The sequence below is a fragment of the Gigantopelta aegis genome, chromosome 4 (assembly GCF_016097555.1).
Source record: "Gigantopelta aegis isolate Gae_Host chromosome 4, Gae_host_genome, whole genome shotgun sequence".
NCBI lineage: Eukaryota > Metazoa > Mollusca > Gastropoda > Neomphalida > Peltospiridae > Gigantopelta > Gigantopelta aegis.
The window spans coordinates 15021657-15037674 of record NC_054702.1 but is presented as its reverse complement, the minus strand read 5'-3'; the positions used below and the strand labels follow the sequence as shown (position 1 = coordinate 15037674).

The 16018-nt window shown below is 38.3% G+C and overlaps 1 protein-coding gene across 1 annotated transcript; it reads left to right on the top strand.

The window, feature by feature from the left end:
* Positions 1 to 23: 23 nt before the first annotated feature.
* LOC121372701 lies at positions 24 to 10408 on the top strand. Its single transcript, XM_041499170.1, has 5 exons — positions 24 to 139; positions 1538 to 1883; positions 4341 to 4658; positions 5399 to 5725; positions 6299 to 10408. The coding sequence occupies exons 2-5, from the start codon at positions 1751 to 1753 to the stop codon at positions 6616 to 6618; spliced, it is 1098 nt and encodes a 365-aa protein (XP_041355104.1). The 5' UTR covers positions 24 to 139; positions 1538 to 1750; the 3' UTR covers positions 6619 to 10408.
* Positions 10409 to 16018: the final 5610 nt, after the last annotated feature.

The window sequence follows — 16018 nt, the reverse complement described above, 5'->3', positions numbered from 1 at the left end:
GAGGAATGTAAAACCAACCCATCAGAAGCGTGTGTGTAGTACTTTAGTATTTAGAATGTCGAAAATACAAACGATTAACAAAATGTTTGATGATTTTAGTAAGACGTAAACCTTAAACAATAGTCGTGAAAAACAATGGGTAATACTTCCGATCGTTCTAGCATTTAGGGTTTGCGCTTAGAGCGATGCGTGTTGGCAATGCCAGTGTTTGAATGGTGAATGATACATCATTTATTCATTACATGATGATGTATAAGTCTAAAAAAAGACCCTACGGGGGTGGGGTGGGGGCGCGATATAACTCAGTGATACAGCGCTCGCTCGATGCGCAGTCGGTCTGGGATCGATCCCCGTCGGTGGGCCCATTGGGCTATTTCTCGTCACAGCCAGTGCACCATGACGGCTATATCAAAGGCCATGGTATGTGCTATCCTGTTAGTGGGATGATGCATATAAAAGAACCCTTGCTGCTAACCATATGTCTGATGCCATATAACCGTAATTAAAATGTGTTGAGTGTGTCGTTAAATAAAACATTTCCATTTCCATGTATAAAGAGTGCTTCCCGGAACCTCGCTCTAAACCTAAAACTAGTTCATCAAGATTAACATTGACTGCAAGTCGAAGTGCAAGACTTGTGCCTGTACTTCGACTTGCAGTCAACGTTAATCTTGATGAACTAAAACTAACCCTAAAACTAACCATAACCCTAACAATGGGGGATGGGGAGAGGTAATGGTAGGATATTTTACTGCTCAGTTAAAATATAAATTTTATTGTGGGCATCAAACATAAATATATTTATTATCCACATAGTCCAGATATACAGGGGAAAATAACCCATATGACACACGACTGTCATGTGATAATGATTTTACTTGCACGACGTAATTTTGGGGAACTACTTAATAACTTAATGTGGCTTCCCGGGTCTTAGTTGAGTAAATGTCATTTCGTTGTCTCCTTCTGGTTATGTTTGAAAATTTTCCACATGGTCCCAGGGCTAGACGTTAGCCGTAGTCCAGGGTGTTTTTGACCGTCCTTGTTATTCATAAAAATAATATGGTTAATGTGAATAATAAAGAAATTATTACACTCGCGTGTGAATCGTATGGATTTTACAAAACTTGTGTCAGAATTCATATATTACCCTTGCTCTTGCTTTGGCAATATAAGAATCCAGACACTCGTTTCGTAACATTGTACGTTTCGTAACATCAGTACGACACACAGTGTAATGATCTCTATATGTTATACCCACAAAATTAAATGTTATTTAAAATTATGTACGGTAGTCTATGCAAAATGGAAAAGATGCAGAAACCCACTAGACAAAACTAATTACTGTGCCCCCCCTCACCCCACTCCACCTGACATCACCACTTCTAGAACAACCCTAATTTTGCATTTTTGTTCTTCACCTAATATTGGATGATGTTCTTGTCCATACTGCAGTGTTGTTGAACACTCATTCATTATTCCTGTATTTGTGTGCATGTATTTCTCAGCAATAAAATCAGTTTCTTCCTGTTTTCAGATAAATATAGGACTGCATACAAATGATAAGTTCATCCACTCCAAAGGACTACAACTAAATGTAGCTGAACTGTCCAAAGACCTATAAAAGATTGGTGTTGGAAACACACAAACATCATTTATTCACAGCTTTAACAGTCCTTAAATAGGTGGACGTAAAGTTCTGTTGCCAGTCAGTTGGACATATCTTATCAGTGAAGTGGATTTGACAGTTATGACAACGATGGATGAGAAAGTGGCCATGTTTGATATGTTAAAAAGTCGGTTTTCTGATCAGCTGAAGAATAGTAACTCAGAGAATTGCACAGATTTATCAGACCAAGACGAAGTGGATGTTGAATCAAACGGTTTGAAATGTTTTTATGTTCTACTTTGCTAATAACTGTGCATTTGCAAATGTTTCTTTATTTTACTTTGCAAATTATTTATTAAATATTCAAATTATATCTTAATGTATATTGGCAGATAAACTGTGACATAATTTGAATATTTAAGAATTTAAGAGTACTTTTTTTATACACCCATCTATGATGGGTTGTATTATGGTATGGCGTTGTCCATCCGTACGTCCATCTGTTAACTTTTTCTTGTCTGGACTATATCTTGCATATAGATGCATAAACGACCATCAAGCCTCACATGCAGGAACAACTTTGGATGGCGGTGTGTTGTGTACTATTACTAGGTCACTGTGACCTACTTTTCATGGTCTACTGCGCATAACAATAAATTCTTGTCCTGACCAGACCGGCGTCGTGGTTAGGCCATCGGTCTACAGGCTGGTAGGTAATGGGTTCAGATACCAGTTGAGGCATGGGATTTTTAATCCAGATACTGACTCCAAACCCTGAGTGAGTGCTCCGCAAGGCTCAGTGGGTAGGTGTCAACCACTTGCACCGACCAGTGATCCATAACTGGTTCAACAAAGGCCATGGTTTGTGCTATCCTGCCTGTGGGAAGCGCAAATAAAAGATCCTTTGCTGCTAATCGGAAAGAGTAGCCCATGTAGTGGCGACAGCGGGTTTCCTCTCAAAATCTGTGTGGTCCTTAACCATATGTCTGATGCCATATAACCATAAATAAAATGTGTTGAGTGCGTCATTAAATAAAACATTTCTTTCTTTGTCCTGACCACATCTTGCATACAGATGCATACAGGACCATCAAACCTCACATGTAGGAACAACTTGGGATGGCGGTGTGTCACATACTATTATTTGGTCACTGTGACCTACGTTTTATGGCTTACTGCACATAACAGTAAATCCTTGTCCGAATCATATCTTGCATACAGATGTACTAATGAAATCACAATTTGTCCAGAATTTGTTACTCACTTGTCCTGTCCATAAAATATAATTACTCTTCCAGTATGCAATTCAACACCGACAATACATATGCTAATTTCTTGGCAGTTCTGTATTGTTATCAGTGTTAACATTACATACATAAACTGTTTCTCTGCCAATATAAATGTCACCAGAGTAACCATGCTAAACAAAATTTCCCTTTCTAATAAAGAACAATAACTTCATTAATCAGACAGCACCTTCTCTAATGGATACAGTATCATCAGTAATTGGTCCAAAACAAACTGTTCATCCATCCCGTTGCAAACATTTCACATAATTAGAATTGAATCATACCTGTAACATATTCATTAATATCTACCGGGTATGGTTTTCCATCAAACTCCTGATGGGTGTATCATGTCAAAAGTCAGTTATATACATGTATTATAAAATGTCAAAAAGAGTTATATGAGTTATGGGATGCAGTAGTCCAACATTGGTTAAGGAATTTTTATTTTTATTAAAAACAAATCAAAATAAACTACTACATTCAAGATGTGGCTATTGAAGTTATAATTATGTGATTGTTTAATATTTTTACACCTAACCAAATAATTATCACTTCCATAAGGTCATTTCAGTTTCCCTACTGGTGCCATGGAGGGCAGGAGCTGTACGTTTTGTCTGCACATATCTGTCCAGCAGACTCTTTTGTTGTAATGCCTGAAAATATTGAGCTGAAATTTTGTGTATAGCTTTATTGAGTAGAGTTACAGAGCAGGTTTCATTTTGTGTATAGCTTTATTGAGTAGAGTTACAGAGCAGGTTTCATTTTGTGTATAGCTTTATTGAGTAGAGTTACAGAGCAGGTTTCATTTTGTGTATAGCTTTATTGAGTAGAGTTACAGAGCAGGTTTCATTTTGTGTATAGCTTTATTGAGTAGAGTTACAGAGCAGGTTTCATTTTGTGTATAGCTTTATTGAGTAGAGTTACAGAGCAGGTTTGATTTTGTGTATAGCTTTATTGAGTAGAGTCACAGAGCAGGTTTGATTTTTATGGGGATTTACCTTTTTTGACAGTTATGGCCTTTGTACTTAGGAAATACCAAAATGTGTTTGGTCCAGTAGACTAGTTAGTGTTTTCCCTAGCTTGTTTTAGCATGGTGCCTTTTTCAGTAATTAATTATAAAATTGCCTTTATAAAACACCCAAAATGGTATTATTAATTAATAAAATATGCCTTTTATATCTTTTGCCATTCATTTATTAAAGCATGAACATAAATTACATTAATCTTTATTTCAATTAGTTTTTGTGTATTTTTAATGAAAAACAAGTGCCCAGAAAATGGTGAAAATGCCCCAAAAGTATTTGGTCTACCATGCCTTGCCTACTTTCTAGGGAAATCACTACTAGTGGACATGAATTGTTTTAGCAGGATGCTTGTTTTTAATGGGTATCACATCCCAGTTTTGTGGTTTTATAACTGTGCTGTCTGGTTTTGTTTTTCAGCCAATGACAACATGATGTCGAAGGCCCACAAAGACGTTCTCCAGGACAGCCTGACTGTGTTAGTGGACAACATGGTTCCTGATGACCTCTTCAACCTCTTCATCTCCAGGGATATCCTCACCTCGATGGATGTTCGTCGTATCAGGGCCGGCTCCACATGGGAGGCCGTGAACACCGAACTCATTAGCCACATCATGAGGAAGTCCGACTTCGCATTCACAGCATTTGTAGAATCTTTGAGACTCTCATGTCAAGGTCATTTGGCCGATCTGCTGGAACACAGTTCAGTCAGAGAGGAACAACAAAAGAGACCAGGAGGTTTAGTGTGACACAGTTTTATAAATTCACATTTTAAAAAGCAATTTTTTTAAATAATGTTTTGCAGAAATAAATGGGTGTTTTGTGTAACATTAGCATAAGGCTGCATACCACCATTCACTTTTGCATGCATTTCAGTACAATATGTATGTCAGAATATATTCTATGAAAACTACAGTATTGAAACAGCTGTATGACTCGTATGTTTTGGCTATGAGTAAATATGGTGGGTTACACATGCTTGTGTATGCCAGCTGTTAACTAAGAAGAACTAGCAGTCACTGGACAGTATACTCTTTCTGAAATTTAAAAGTACTGAAATTTGAATGTGAATGGCTTGAAAGGTCATTTGAAAATGTTAGCATGTTACTGGTACCATAAAAATTGAGAGTGGGACAGCCGGAAGGATTACTGGTAGAGGTAGAATGGGGACATCTTTAAGACTCAATGAGCTAAATTTTTGTTGAGTATAATAGCTTATGCATACGTCGGCTTAGATACTATTAATAAAGTACTTCCAGTACTACAAAAGAACACAACTGCATTATACTTTCTTTTTTTTTTTTTTCTTTTTTTTTTGTTCCAGTTGAAGATGTGTAGCCTATGTGGCGACAGCGGGTTTCCTCTAAAAAACAGTGTCATAATGACCATATGTTTGACGTCCAATAGCCGATGATAAGATAAAAAAATCAATGTGCTTTAGTGGCGTCGTTAAATAAAACAAACTTTACTTTTTTTAGTTGAAGATGTAATGTCTGCAAAGAAAAAACAACTCATCAATAAGCAGCGACCTCATCTAGTGAGTGACATGACGCCAGATGAAATCTACAACGACCTCATTTCCCAGAAAGTGTTGACCCTGACCGAGGTCAGTCGGATTAAGGAGAAGTGGAGGGAGGCCGCCAATGAGGCACTGTTGGACTACATTGTGCGGCGGTCAGACCGAGCGTTTGGAGTGTTCGTTGACTCGCTGAGAAAGACTCAACAAGAACACCTGTCCAAACTGTTGGAGTTACCGACCGATTCGTCTACTTCAGAGCCGGTAGTGAAAAAATTAAAAGTTAAAGGTGTGTTTCTTTTTCATTTATATAGGTAGGGTACGGATTGAGTGTTAGTAATTGGAATTTGACCTAAAATATGAAAGGTGTTTCATTCTGAAGAAACAGTTAAGTATTTCAAATTATCTCATAAGGTTATTCCCTTAAAAATACTTGATTTATTGTAACCCGACCTGTAATTTTAAGAGTTGTTTAATTTGGGTTTTTTGAGTGTTAGTTCTGTATATTGCAGTGTAAATCAAAGAAAAACATGAGGTCAACTTGGCATAAGGTGTGTTCTGACTATACAATGTTTAGTAATGATTTGTAGTATGTGATTTTTAGTAGCCTTCTGTCTTGTTGCAGAGTTCTTGTGCTGCGTAACAGTTGCATATAGAATCATTATGATTTAGCCGTTTTCACAAAACAATGATAGCAGACTATAAGTTGTTACTACAAGTCACTCAGTGAAAATGCACCTTTAGAATTAAAGTACTTTGTATGAATTAAAGGTAATTGTCTTTTAACAGTTGACCCAAAATTGGGTTACTTCAAGTTATTACAATCTAATTGTATCAGGGTTTTCATTTATCTTTTGAACAGAAGATGAGAAAGAAGTGAGTTGTGAAGCAGACGCAGAACCCCAGGATGCACATGTCTGCACGTTGGAGGATGTTCAGAACCAGATCGTGTTGATGGCGGAAAGTGCATTCGGAAACATCCGCCGGAAAGACGACACTCAAGAATCGTTCGATCAGTTCTGTAGCGAAATGGCTCAGACAACAACCAGTATTAATAATTCACTGGAACTGGTGCACGCTCTGAGGACATTCTGTGAACAGTCCCCGGTAAACGAGGACGAGGACAGTTCTGCTTCAAGTACTGCTGATAAACTCGCATCAGCAAGACTTGCTAATACATGATCCAGCCATTTTGAACCTTTGTAAATAGTGAACAAATGTGTACAGTGAAACCCCTCTAAACTAGACGCCTGTGGAACCAAGTAGAAAGACTAGCTATTAGATGTATCTGGTTTTGAGAGGTTGTGTTCTGTACTGATATTTAAGAACTGTTCTGATATTTAAAAGGAGGCTCTGAAAACATTTCTCTTTTTTTAGGGAATTCCAATTTACCCTGAGTTACGTTTCCGAAGTGGTTATAGGTTAATGTACACTCCCTTACAAAGAAAAACAAAAGTTGTTAGATTTTGTGTATGTCACATTATCCAGTGTCTCTCTAATTCTTGGAATTTATGGAATATCTCAATTTCAGTGCAAGCAAGGCAATCCATGCCACTCCTGAAGGTGACCTCCTTCAGCGTTGGTACTGAATTAGCCATGTCTTTCTGGTTACCTAGAATTGCCAAATGAGCATGCCCGTTTTGGTGGGGTTTTTTGCAGTAGTAGCTTGTGTTCTGTGATTGAACTTTTATTCTCTCTAATTCTGGTAGGCCTGGCAATCAGGTAGATGGTCAATTGATTTGTTGGTTCTTTGTGGGTTTATCCTATCCTATGATGGATATAATATGTCTTTATATTTGTACATCATGAAACTTAGGCATTTTCGGTTGAGGTGTTTATTGTCTGTGAAGTTTTCTGGATTGTTGGATGTGTTCAGTATGCTGATGTAGTTAACACACCTACACAGTGATACATTTTGGTGGAAGATGACTTCTTGGGTAACTGGCATGTTTGGAAGAGTAGAACATGCTGAATTATAGTCTTTCCATATTACTTAGACTGAAATTGATCAAGTCTTTCTACAAATAATTAAGTTGTGAATGAAGTTTGTTGCACCTCTGATGTACCTGTTGGTAAGTTCCACAGTGAAAAGGACTTTTAGTTACGGTTGTACACATTAGAATCTTCAAGAACATCAATATCTCGTTTTACAGTGTACATTAGATTATCTTCTTTGGTATATTCTTGAAATGGTCTTTGAGAATGTGTAATTGCTGGTCAAGTGTGTCAGCTTTTTCAGTGTTGCTCTGGATCAGTGTTGGTGGGTTAACGTTGTTGTTAAATTTTTGATGGGAGCTGTATGGCTTAGAGTTGTCATTTCTATTTGGTGGATTCTCGTTATGGAGTTTGTTGCTGGCAGACTACTGGATGGAGGCCCCATCTTTTTCTTGGGCTTTCCTAACAAGCTTTCTGTCAGTGTTATCAGGTGTTAAATGCTGAATTGGTAACAGATTCTGTATACCTCAAAAGCTAAGAGCAGTTCTAATTAGCCGTTACTTTTCAGGGGGGTAAAGATGGTACAATGTTTTGTTCAATTCACTGAACATTTGGTTCACAGACTCTGCAAGCCTGTTGAGCTGGGCACCGTTTCACGAAGCAATCTTTGCGCTAAGAACACCTTAAATGCACAAATAACCTAATGCAGTAGACATTCTTTCCATTTGTCTATACCAAACTTAATTCTGTTTTGCCTTGCCTGAGCTGTGTGTTTCTTTTTGGTGGGGTTGCTAGCAATGATATCTCTCTTTAAAGTAAAAGTTTACATATTGAATGCTTCACCATATTCAGTGAATGCTTCACCATACAGGGTGCATACACCTTTGTCAGGATAAAATTCAAAGCTTTTTTCAGGACTTTCAAGGCCATTTACATATACATTACCATCAGGTAGCCATCTATAAAATGAATGTGATGAATGCTATTACTGTCCATCATTGTGTCTTGATTTTCTGCAGTTGGTCATCTATTTCTCTATCCTAACTGCCTACTTGTATTCTTTTCTCTCTAGCTGATTTTCTGAGACTGTTTGAATTTCCAGTTGCTTCATCTTTCTCAGCAAAGTTGTCTGCAGATAGTTGCAAGGCTTCTGAATCTTTCTTGCACCGGTTTTTTTTGGGGGCTATTCCAGCACATCTGTAGCTGCCTTCCTTTTCAGCCTAGTTTCCTCACTGACTGTTTTGTTTCGCTTTTCATCTAGGTAAGAGTGCTACTGTGTCCTGGCACTCTCTACAGACACCATCAGTTTCTGGCTCCAGCTGATGTTATTGATGCCGCCAAGAGAACAAATGTGGTCACACACCATATGCTGTGCAACAAATGACTGATCTTGTAGGTTCTCCACTTCCACTTGCTTGTTAACAGAGAAACCACCTCTCCACACTTGCTTGTCCATGAGACAGGAGAAGGAGCATGGCAACAACCTTCCACAGGATGCGGTAGGCCGGCTTGTCAGCCAGGTGTTCCTTGAGGCTGGTGGAGGCAGGATCAAACTCACTAAACTGAGCCTTGTTTGAAGCCACAGTTACATCCAAAAAGTCTCGCAGCTGCTGCAGCACATCGTTGCACAGATCCTCCTTGATCCGACTGGCTGCCACTGAGAAATCTAGATGTAGTAATCTAGAAATTGCTGGTTACACGGCGATCTTTCAAAATTTTCAAAGCTTTTTTAGAAACGATACCTATTTTACCTATCTGTTCTGAGTACAATATTGATACTGTCATCACTCTCCTGCTTGTGGCAATATTTTGACACATTCATATGTAGCGGCACTAAGGGTTAAAAGTGACTTTGCCTTTTGATGTTTTAATACCAATGTCGGTTTCTTCTTGTCAGTTGCATGGGTTTACTCCCATTTGGTCCAAGTGTTAAATAAACAGTAGAAACGAATGAGTCACTGATTGGCTAATTACCTGCCGTATTCCGGTGATATGGAAAAGTTGGACCTGTCCGCATTTCATGTTTTTGGGTTTTTTAAAGTGTCACATGGCAGTAAACATAAAACTATACAATACTGACATAAAACGATGTGCTGTAAGACTTCCAAGAAATACAGAAGTCCTATTAAAATATACAACTTACAAGTAAAATATAATCTGGACATTAATAAGAACACAAGATAAAGGAATAAGGCATTTAACATAGCATTTGAAAGTAAATTAAAATTATTATAGAATAACTAAATAACGTGTGTTTATCCAAGTTTTAATTAAAAATCCAACTTGTGTTTATCCAAGTTTAATTAAATATCCAACTTGTGTTTATCCAAGTTTAATTAAATGTTTGGTAGGTACTGGAGAGGAGTCGTTTCTCCTGTCTGCAGTTGTGTTTTGAAACCCAACAGGTGGTTGTTATCCATTTCCCGATACACTCTCTTCCTGGAGGGTGCAAAACCGTCAAGTTGTCAGATGGTCAAACAATCTAGTGTATGTGATGATCTGTCGGTCGGATGGCAATACATAGACATGGGGCTAGGTATGGGATTCAGAACGAGCATGCAGTATCTTAGTGCGATTCTTGGAGTACACATATCCATTTATTAAAACTTGGTGTGCACCAAACGAAGACATGACAAACTTGACTTACTACTACTAGACCAGCCATAATGATACTGTACTTGGTTGTTGGAGTTATACTCAGCATGCAAATTTATACTGTGTTTATGTTGGGTACGGGTATATTGTTTAAACTACACCAGAGAACTGTTCAGAGAGTATTTCCAAGATTATACCCCAGGCGAGATGCGTATTCATTTAAACCTAAGCGAGCCCTTCTCCAAAACATGCTTTATCAGGGCTCCTTTACCTGATAGCCAGAAGCACGTTCATTAACTAATTAGGTAATGCCAGGTTGTCATCTAAGCGAGCCCTTCTCCAAAACATGCTTTATCAGGGCTCCTTTACCTGATAGCCAGACGCACGTTCATTAACTAATTAGGTAATGTCAGGTTGTCATCTAAGCAAGCCCTTCTCCAAAACATGCATCAGGGCCCTTCTGATAGCCAGAAGCACGTTCATTAACTTTAGGTAATGCCAGGGCTCATCTAAGCAAGCCCTTCTCCAAAACATACTTTATCAGGGCTCCTTTACCTGATAGCCAGAAGCACGTTCATTAACTAATTAGGTAATGCCAGGTTCTCATCTAAGCAAGCCCTTCTCCAAAACATGCTTTATCAGGGCTCCTTTACCTGATAGCCAGAAGCACGTTCATTAACTAATTAGGTAATGCCAGGTTCTCATCTAAGTCACCACTCTTATGGTTGTTTTTGACCAAATGGGATGATACCATTGCATGTAGCTGGTTTTCATTGCCTTTGATCTGCTCAGTTCAACTCCGTCAGTGGACCCATTGAGCTATTTCTCATTCCAGCTAGTGCTCCACAACTGGTGTAACAAAGGCCATGGTATGTATTGTCCTGTCTGTGGGATGGTGCATGTAAAAGATCCCTTGCTGCTAACCAAAAAGATGTGTTGAGTGCGTCATTAAATAAAACATTTCCTTTGCTCAGTTCAAAGTTATTTACTTTTACTGTTGACCGATTTGTTATTATTTGTTGATCAGACTTTGGATTGGTCATGTGCTTCTTTATACATAATCAATAGTTATCACACATCTTGTGGTCATTCCACCATTTTGTATTTTTAATGACTGTTATGGTTTTGATACACCTGTTTAAGAATTGACCACGATTATTTTTCAGTGCATGCAAATATGAACTGAAAAAACAATGTGCATACTGTATGACTCCGTGAAGAGAGTCGTACAAAAAGTGCACATCTGGGGGGGGTTTTCGGTTCATACTTGCAGGAACCAAAAAATAATTGTGGTCAAATCTTATAATTAAATTCATATGCATATTTTAACAGTACATGTCTCAGTTTATTTTGTTTAGTTTTAAATACGCCTGTAGTATTGTTTATATAAACTTCAATGATACTTGTGTCATGTAAGAATGTAATCATTTGTTCACTATTATTTGAATCAAGCAATTTAACACCATTTCTGCTAGTTTTAGCTGTGTGCATTTTGACTGCTTGTTCAGTTATGTTTGAAGGATTTGTCTGATTTGTGTTTAGTTTATATTTCATGAATGTAAATGAAGGGAACGAAAAAGTAAAGTTTGTTTTATTTAACGACGCCACTAGAGCACATTGATTTTTTATCTTATCATCAGTTATTGGATGTCAAACATGGTAATTCTGACACTGTTTTTTAGAGGAAACCCGCTGTTGCCACATAGGCTACTCTTTTACAACAGGCAGCAAGGGATCTTTTATTTGCACTTCCCACAGGCAGGATAGCACAAACCATGTCCTTTGTCGAACCAGTTATGGATCACTGGTCAGTGCAAGTGGTTTACACCTACCCATTGAGCACTTACTCGGGGTTTGGAGTCGGTATCTGGATTAAAAATCCCATTTATGCCTCGACTGGGATCCAGACCCAGTAACTACCAGCCTGTAGACCGATGGCCTAACCACGACGCCACTGAGGCCGGTATGAAGGGAACATGTCAAGCATTTACACGGGGAAACTGTTTAATTTTTGTCAACAGCTGTAAAACAACACTTGCAAGTAACTTTCATGCGTGAATTTTCCTACATTTCTTTGCCCACAGAGTCCCATTACATTTGTGATTTTTTCCCATCAAAGTAAAGTTTGTTTTATTTAACGACGCCACTAGAGCACATTGATTTTTAATCTTATCATCGGCTATTGGACGTCAAACATATGGTCATTCTGACACTGTTTCTAGAGGAAACCCGCTGTCGCCACATAGGCTACTCTTTTTTACGACAGGCAGCAAGGGATCTTTTATTTGCGCTTCCCACAGGCAGGATAGCACAAACCATGGCCTTTGTTGAACCAGTTATGGATCACTGGTCGGTGCAAGTGGTTTACACCTACCCATTGAGCCTTGCGGAGCACTCACTCAGGGTTTGGAGTCAGTATCTGGATTAAAAATCCCATGCCTCGACTGGGATCCGAACCCAGTACTTACCAGCCTGTAGACCGATGGCCTGCCACGACACCACCGAGGCCGGTTTTTTTCCCCATCAATGCGTATGTCTACTCTGCTGTAGTATTTTCTATTAATTTATTGTATCAAAAAGTGCACTATTACATCAGGGTTCATATACTTTATCACTAACCAAATTCCATGAATGTTTCAAGGCATTTTCCATGACCTTTTCAAGGATATTTTTTACAATCCTCGCTTAAATGTATGGGTATGTTTTTTTAAAGAGAATAACTGTATTAAGCATATACATAATACTTCCCATATGTGTATAACGTTTTGGTAATTGTCTTTTAATGTTAGAAAACTGTCTTCAAGTATAAACTAAATGAAAAAAAATTGCAACTGTTCAAAACATATTTACATGAAGAAGTTTAGTTTATTGTTCTTCTTTTTCTCCAAGTTTTCAATCTCTGTGTTGATTTCCTGGATTTCTGTCTCTTTATCTTTAGCTAGACGTCTCATGGCATTCGACTTTATAATGAAGGAGATGTTGTGTTGTTCTGCCTTGTCCGCAAAGCTGTCGGCCTCTGTTTGCAGTGACTCTATGTCCATGGTCAGTCTCCTCCTCTTCTTCACCAACACATCTATGTCTGAATCGAGGCCCATCTTCTTTATCGGCATGTTTTTTCTGTCACTTTTTTCTTTTCCTCCTCCAGATAGACATGGTAGCATTGCTGTCCCTTTAGCTGATGAAGCCAGCAGTTCATTGTTTGAAACAATGTTTTTCAGACCACCAGCATAGGTAACATGATCATGAATTATCCTTTGGCTCCTGAATGACTGCTCCCTCATGTTTTCAACCATGATCTGCTGGTTGGCGGAAAATCCTCTCCACTGAAGCTTGTTCGTGAGATAAAATGGGGAGACTTGTCACAACCATCCACAACTTTTCCATCTGTGGATCTTTTCCCAGCATAAAGCAAAGAATCCAGACGATTACACTTGATGTTGAAATGAACTTCCTTCATGAAGACGAATCCTTTCCAGATATTCCTCAAACAGGCATTTCAGTGTGTCGCAGTGATTTTCTCTCAAACGTTTCGCTTCTACCAACTTTGTCAGTACATTCTTGAACTTGTCTGCAGCAGCTTTCTTGTCATTTTAACATCAATTTTGGATTTAAACAAGACAAATTCCTGGCCAAACTGTATGCAATTGGTGTTTTCTGTTGTAGCTTTGAAACAGTCTTTTGCATAAAATGTTGCGCCTGCATCCTAAGTCCATTATTTAGGAGCAGGACGTGGCCCAGTGGTAAAGCGCTCGCTCGATGCGTGGTCGGTCTTGGATCGATCCGTCGGTGGACCCATTGGGCTATTTCTCGTTCTAGCCAGTGCACCACGACTGGTATATCAAAGACTGTGGTATATACTACCCTGTCTGGAATGGTGCATATAAAAGATCCCTTGCTGCTAATCAAAAAGAGTAGCCCATGAAGTGGCGAAAATGGGTTTCATCTCTCAATATTGGTGTGGTACTTAATTGTATGTCCGACACCATATAACCATAAATAATATGTGTTGAGTGCGCCTTTAAATAAAAGTTATTAAAACATTTCCTTCCTTCCTGAAGTCCATTAATTGCCTATAACTCGACTTCTTTTGTCTTTTCAGTTGATTCTCCACTGCAAACCGTTTCTACCTTACAGTAGTCAACCAGATTTTTCATCTCAAAAACATCAATTTTTGTTTAGTATGTCCAATTTCACAAATCTCCTCATTAATGATGTTATCATCTTGTGCAGGTGATCTGATAAGAATGGCAACAGAGGGTTATCACTTTGAAACAAAGTTAAGAATGGATTCAGCCGTTTTACCACAGACTCAAAGAAAGCCATCTTGGCTCATTTCATGCAGCAGCATTGACAATTTCAAATGATTTTGATTTTGGTTCTACAAATGATTTATCACTTAGAACTTTTGTTACATAAGTAACGATGGAGGACCAAATTTCTTGGGCTCTTGTCACCACTGGTACGGTTTCCAACCATCGGTGTCAACACAATTTCAACCTGTCTGATCCAGTTATGCTCATGAAACAGGGTTCATACACTTAAAGGAAGTCAAAATTCCAGGGTTTTTCAAGCACTTTCCAGGTCAACTTTACCAAAATTCCAGGACCGTACCGAGTTTCCACAGGTCGTTAAACACGCAAGTGCCAACCATCTTTGTGGGTTTACAATAGTTTCATTAACGTGACATGCTCCCTGAACTTGCTAAATACCCAGCGGCAAAAAGTGACAAACTTTCTTTTCCAATATGGCGACGCTGTCGCTTGGATCTCGTGGCCGCGTGATCCTCGCATCGCAAGATAAAAAACAACAACAAACATTCACACGTCAACCGAGCCGGTAAACATCGATTGGCCGGACGATTGGCATTTGATTGTGCCACAGAAATGAAACAAATAATTTAATTACATGTTAAATAAAGTAAATAAAGCCTCCGTTTTAGGCGTTTATATTTTATTTGACATCAAATTATCATTTTCAAGGGTTTTCCAGACCGCAAGATGATTTTCAAGGGTATTCAAGCACTGGAATACATTAGTTTATTTTTAAGGGTTTTCAAGGGTTTTAAAGGCGCGTACGAACCCTGATAAAATCATCTCTTCTTGCCAGTGTGTCAGAAAACAGCCAGTACATGGCAGATAAAATGTCATCAGTTAGCATCTCTGAGGCTTTTCCTCCATGTTTAAATGCATTATGCACCACATGCAAACCACAAGAGCCAACATCCAAAAACCGTATGGCATTTACATCCTTTTTTTTGCAGTTCATCCGAGAGCATACGATGAAGCTTCCAGTTGACATTCGGCCCATCCATGGATATCTGTATTATTTTTAATACCTCCAGACCATTGTATTTAATACCAGCTGTTAGTTTATGTGTCACAATTGTATTGCTTTTTGCATATTTCACAATAGCTAGTTATAGTTGCCTGAATAATCCGGCTAGTTACAAAAAAATAGTGTGAGTCGGAAGTGTAGGCATGGCTTAAAGTAAGCACCTCTAGATTGCTATAAAGTGTGTAGATGCAAAGAAAATTTAATTATATTTTTTTTAAACTGGATCTTGTTTACACCTATATGATCAGTGGGTGTTCTTGTTTATCTTATTTATCTTTGGTAATTTCTGAGAGACTCTTGTTCCAGCCAGTGCACCACGACTGGTATATCAAAGTCTGTGGTATGTACTATCCTTTCTCTGGGATGGTGCACATAAAAGATACCTGGCTACTAATGAAAAATGTAGTGTTTCCTCTACGACTATATGTTAAAATTGCCCAATGTTTGACATCCAATAGCCGATGATTAATAAATCAATGTGCTCTAGTGGTGTCATTAAACAAAACAAACTTTTTCTGAGAGACTGAAAAACATTCCCATTATGATGGAAAGTCTGTATATTTCAAAGCAACTGGGATGGAACTGGAAATATTGAAACAAATATAAAGAATGTTTTATAGGGTTTTGAAAAGTAAGGGGATGTTATTCTGTGCTTTTTATTAAAGTAAAAAATATGGGAAATTTTTTATGTAGTACTAAAATCTGGAATTTCAGGTAA

Bases quoted from the DNA above. Each gene is read 5' to 3' on its own strand.
- LOC121372701 (XM_041499170.1), top strand. From the start codon at position 1,751: ATGACAACGATGGATGAGAAAGTGGCCATGTTTGATATGTTAAAAAGT. The intron at 1,884-4,340 runs GTTTGAAATGTT...TTTGTTTTTCAG, and splicing joins AGTGGATGTTGAATCAAACG to CCAATGACAACATGATGTCG. The intron at 5,726-6,298 runs GTGTGTTTCTTT...TCTTTTGAACAG, and splicing joins GAAAAAATTAAAAGTTAAAG to AAGATGAGAAAGAAGTGAGT.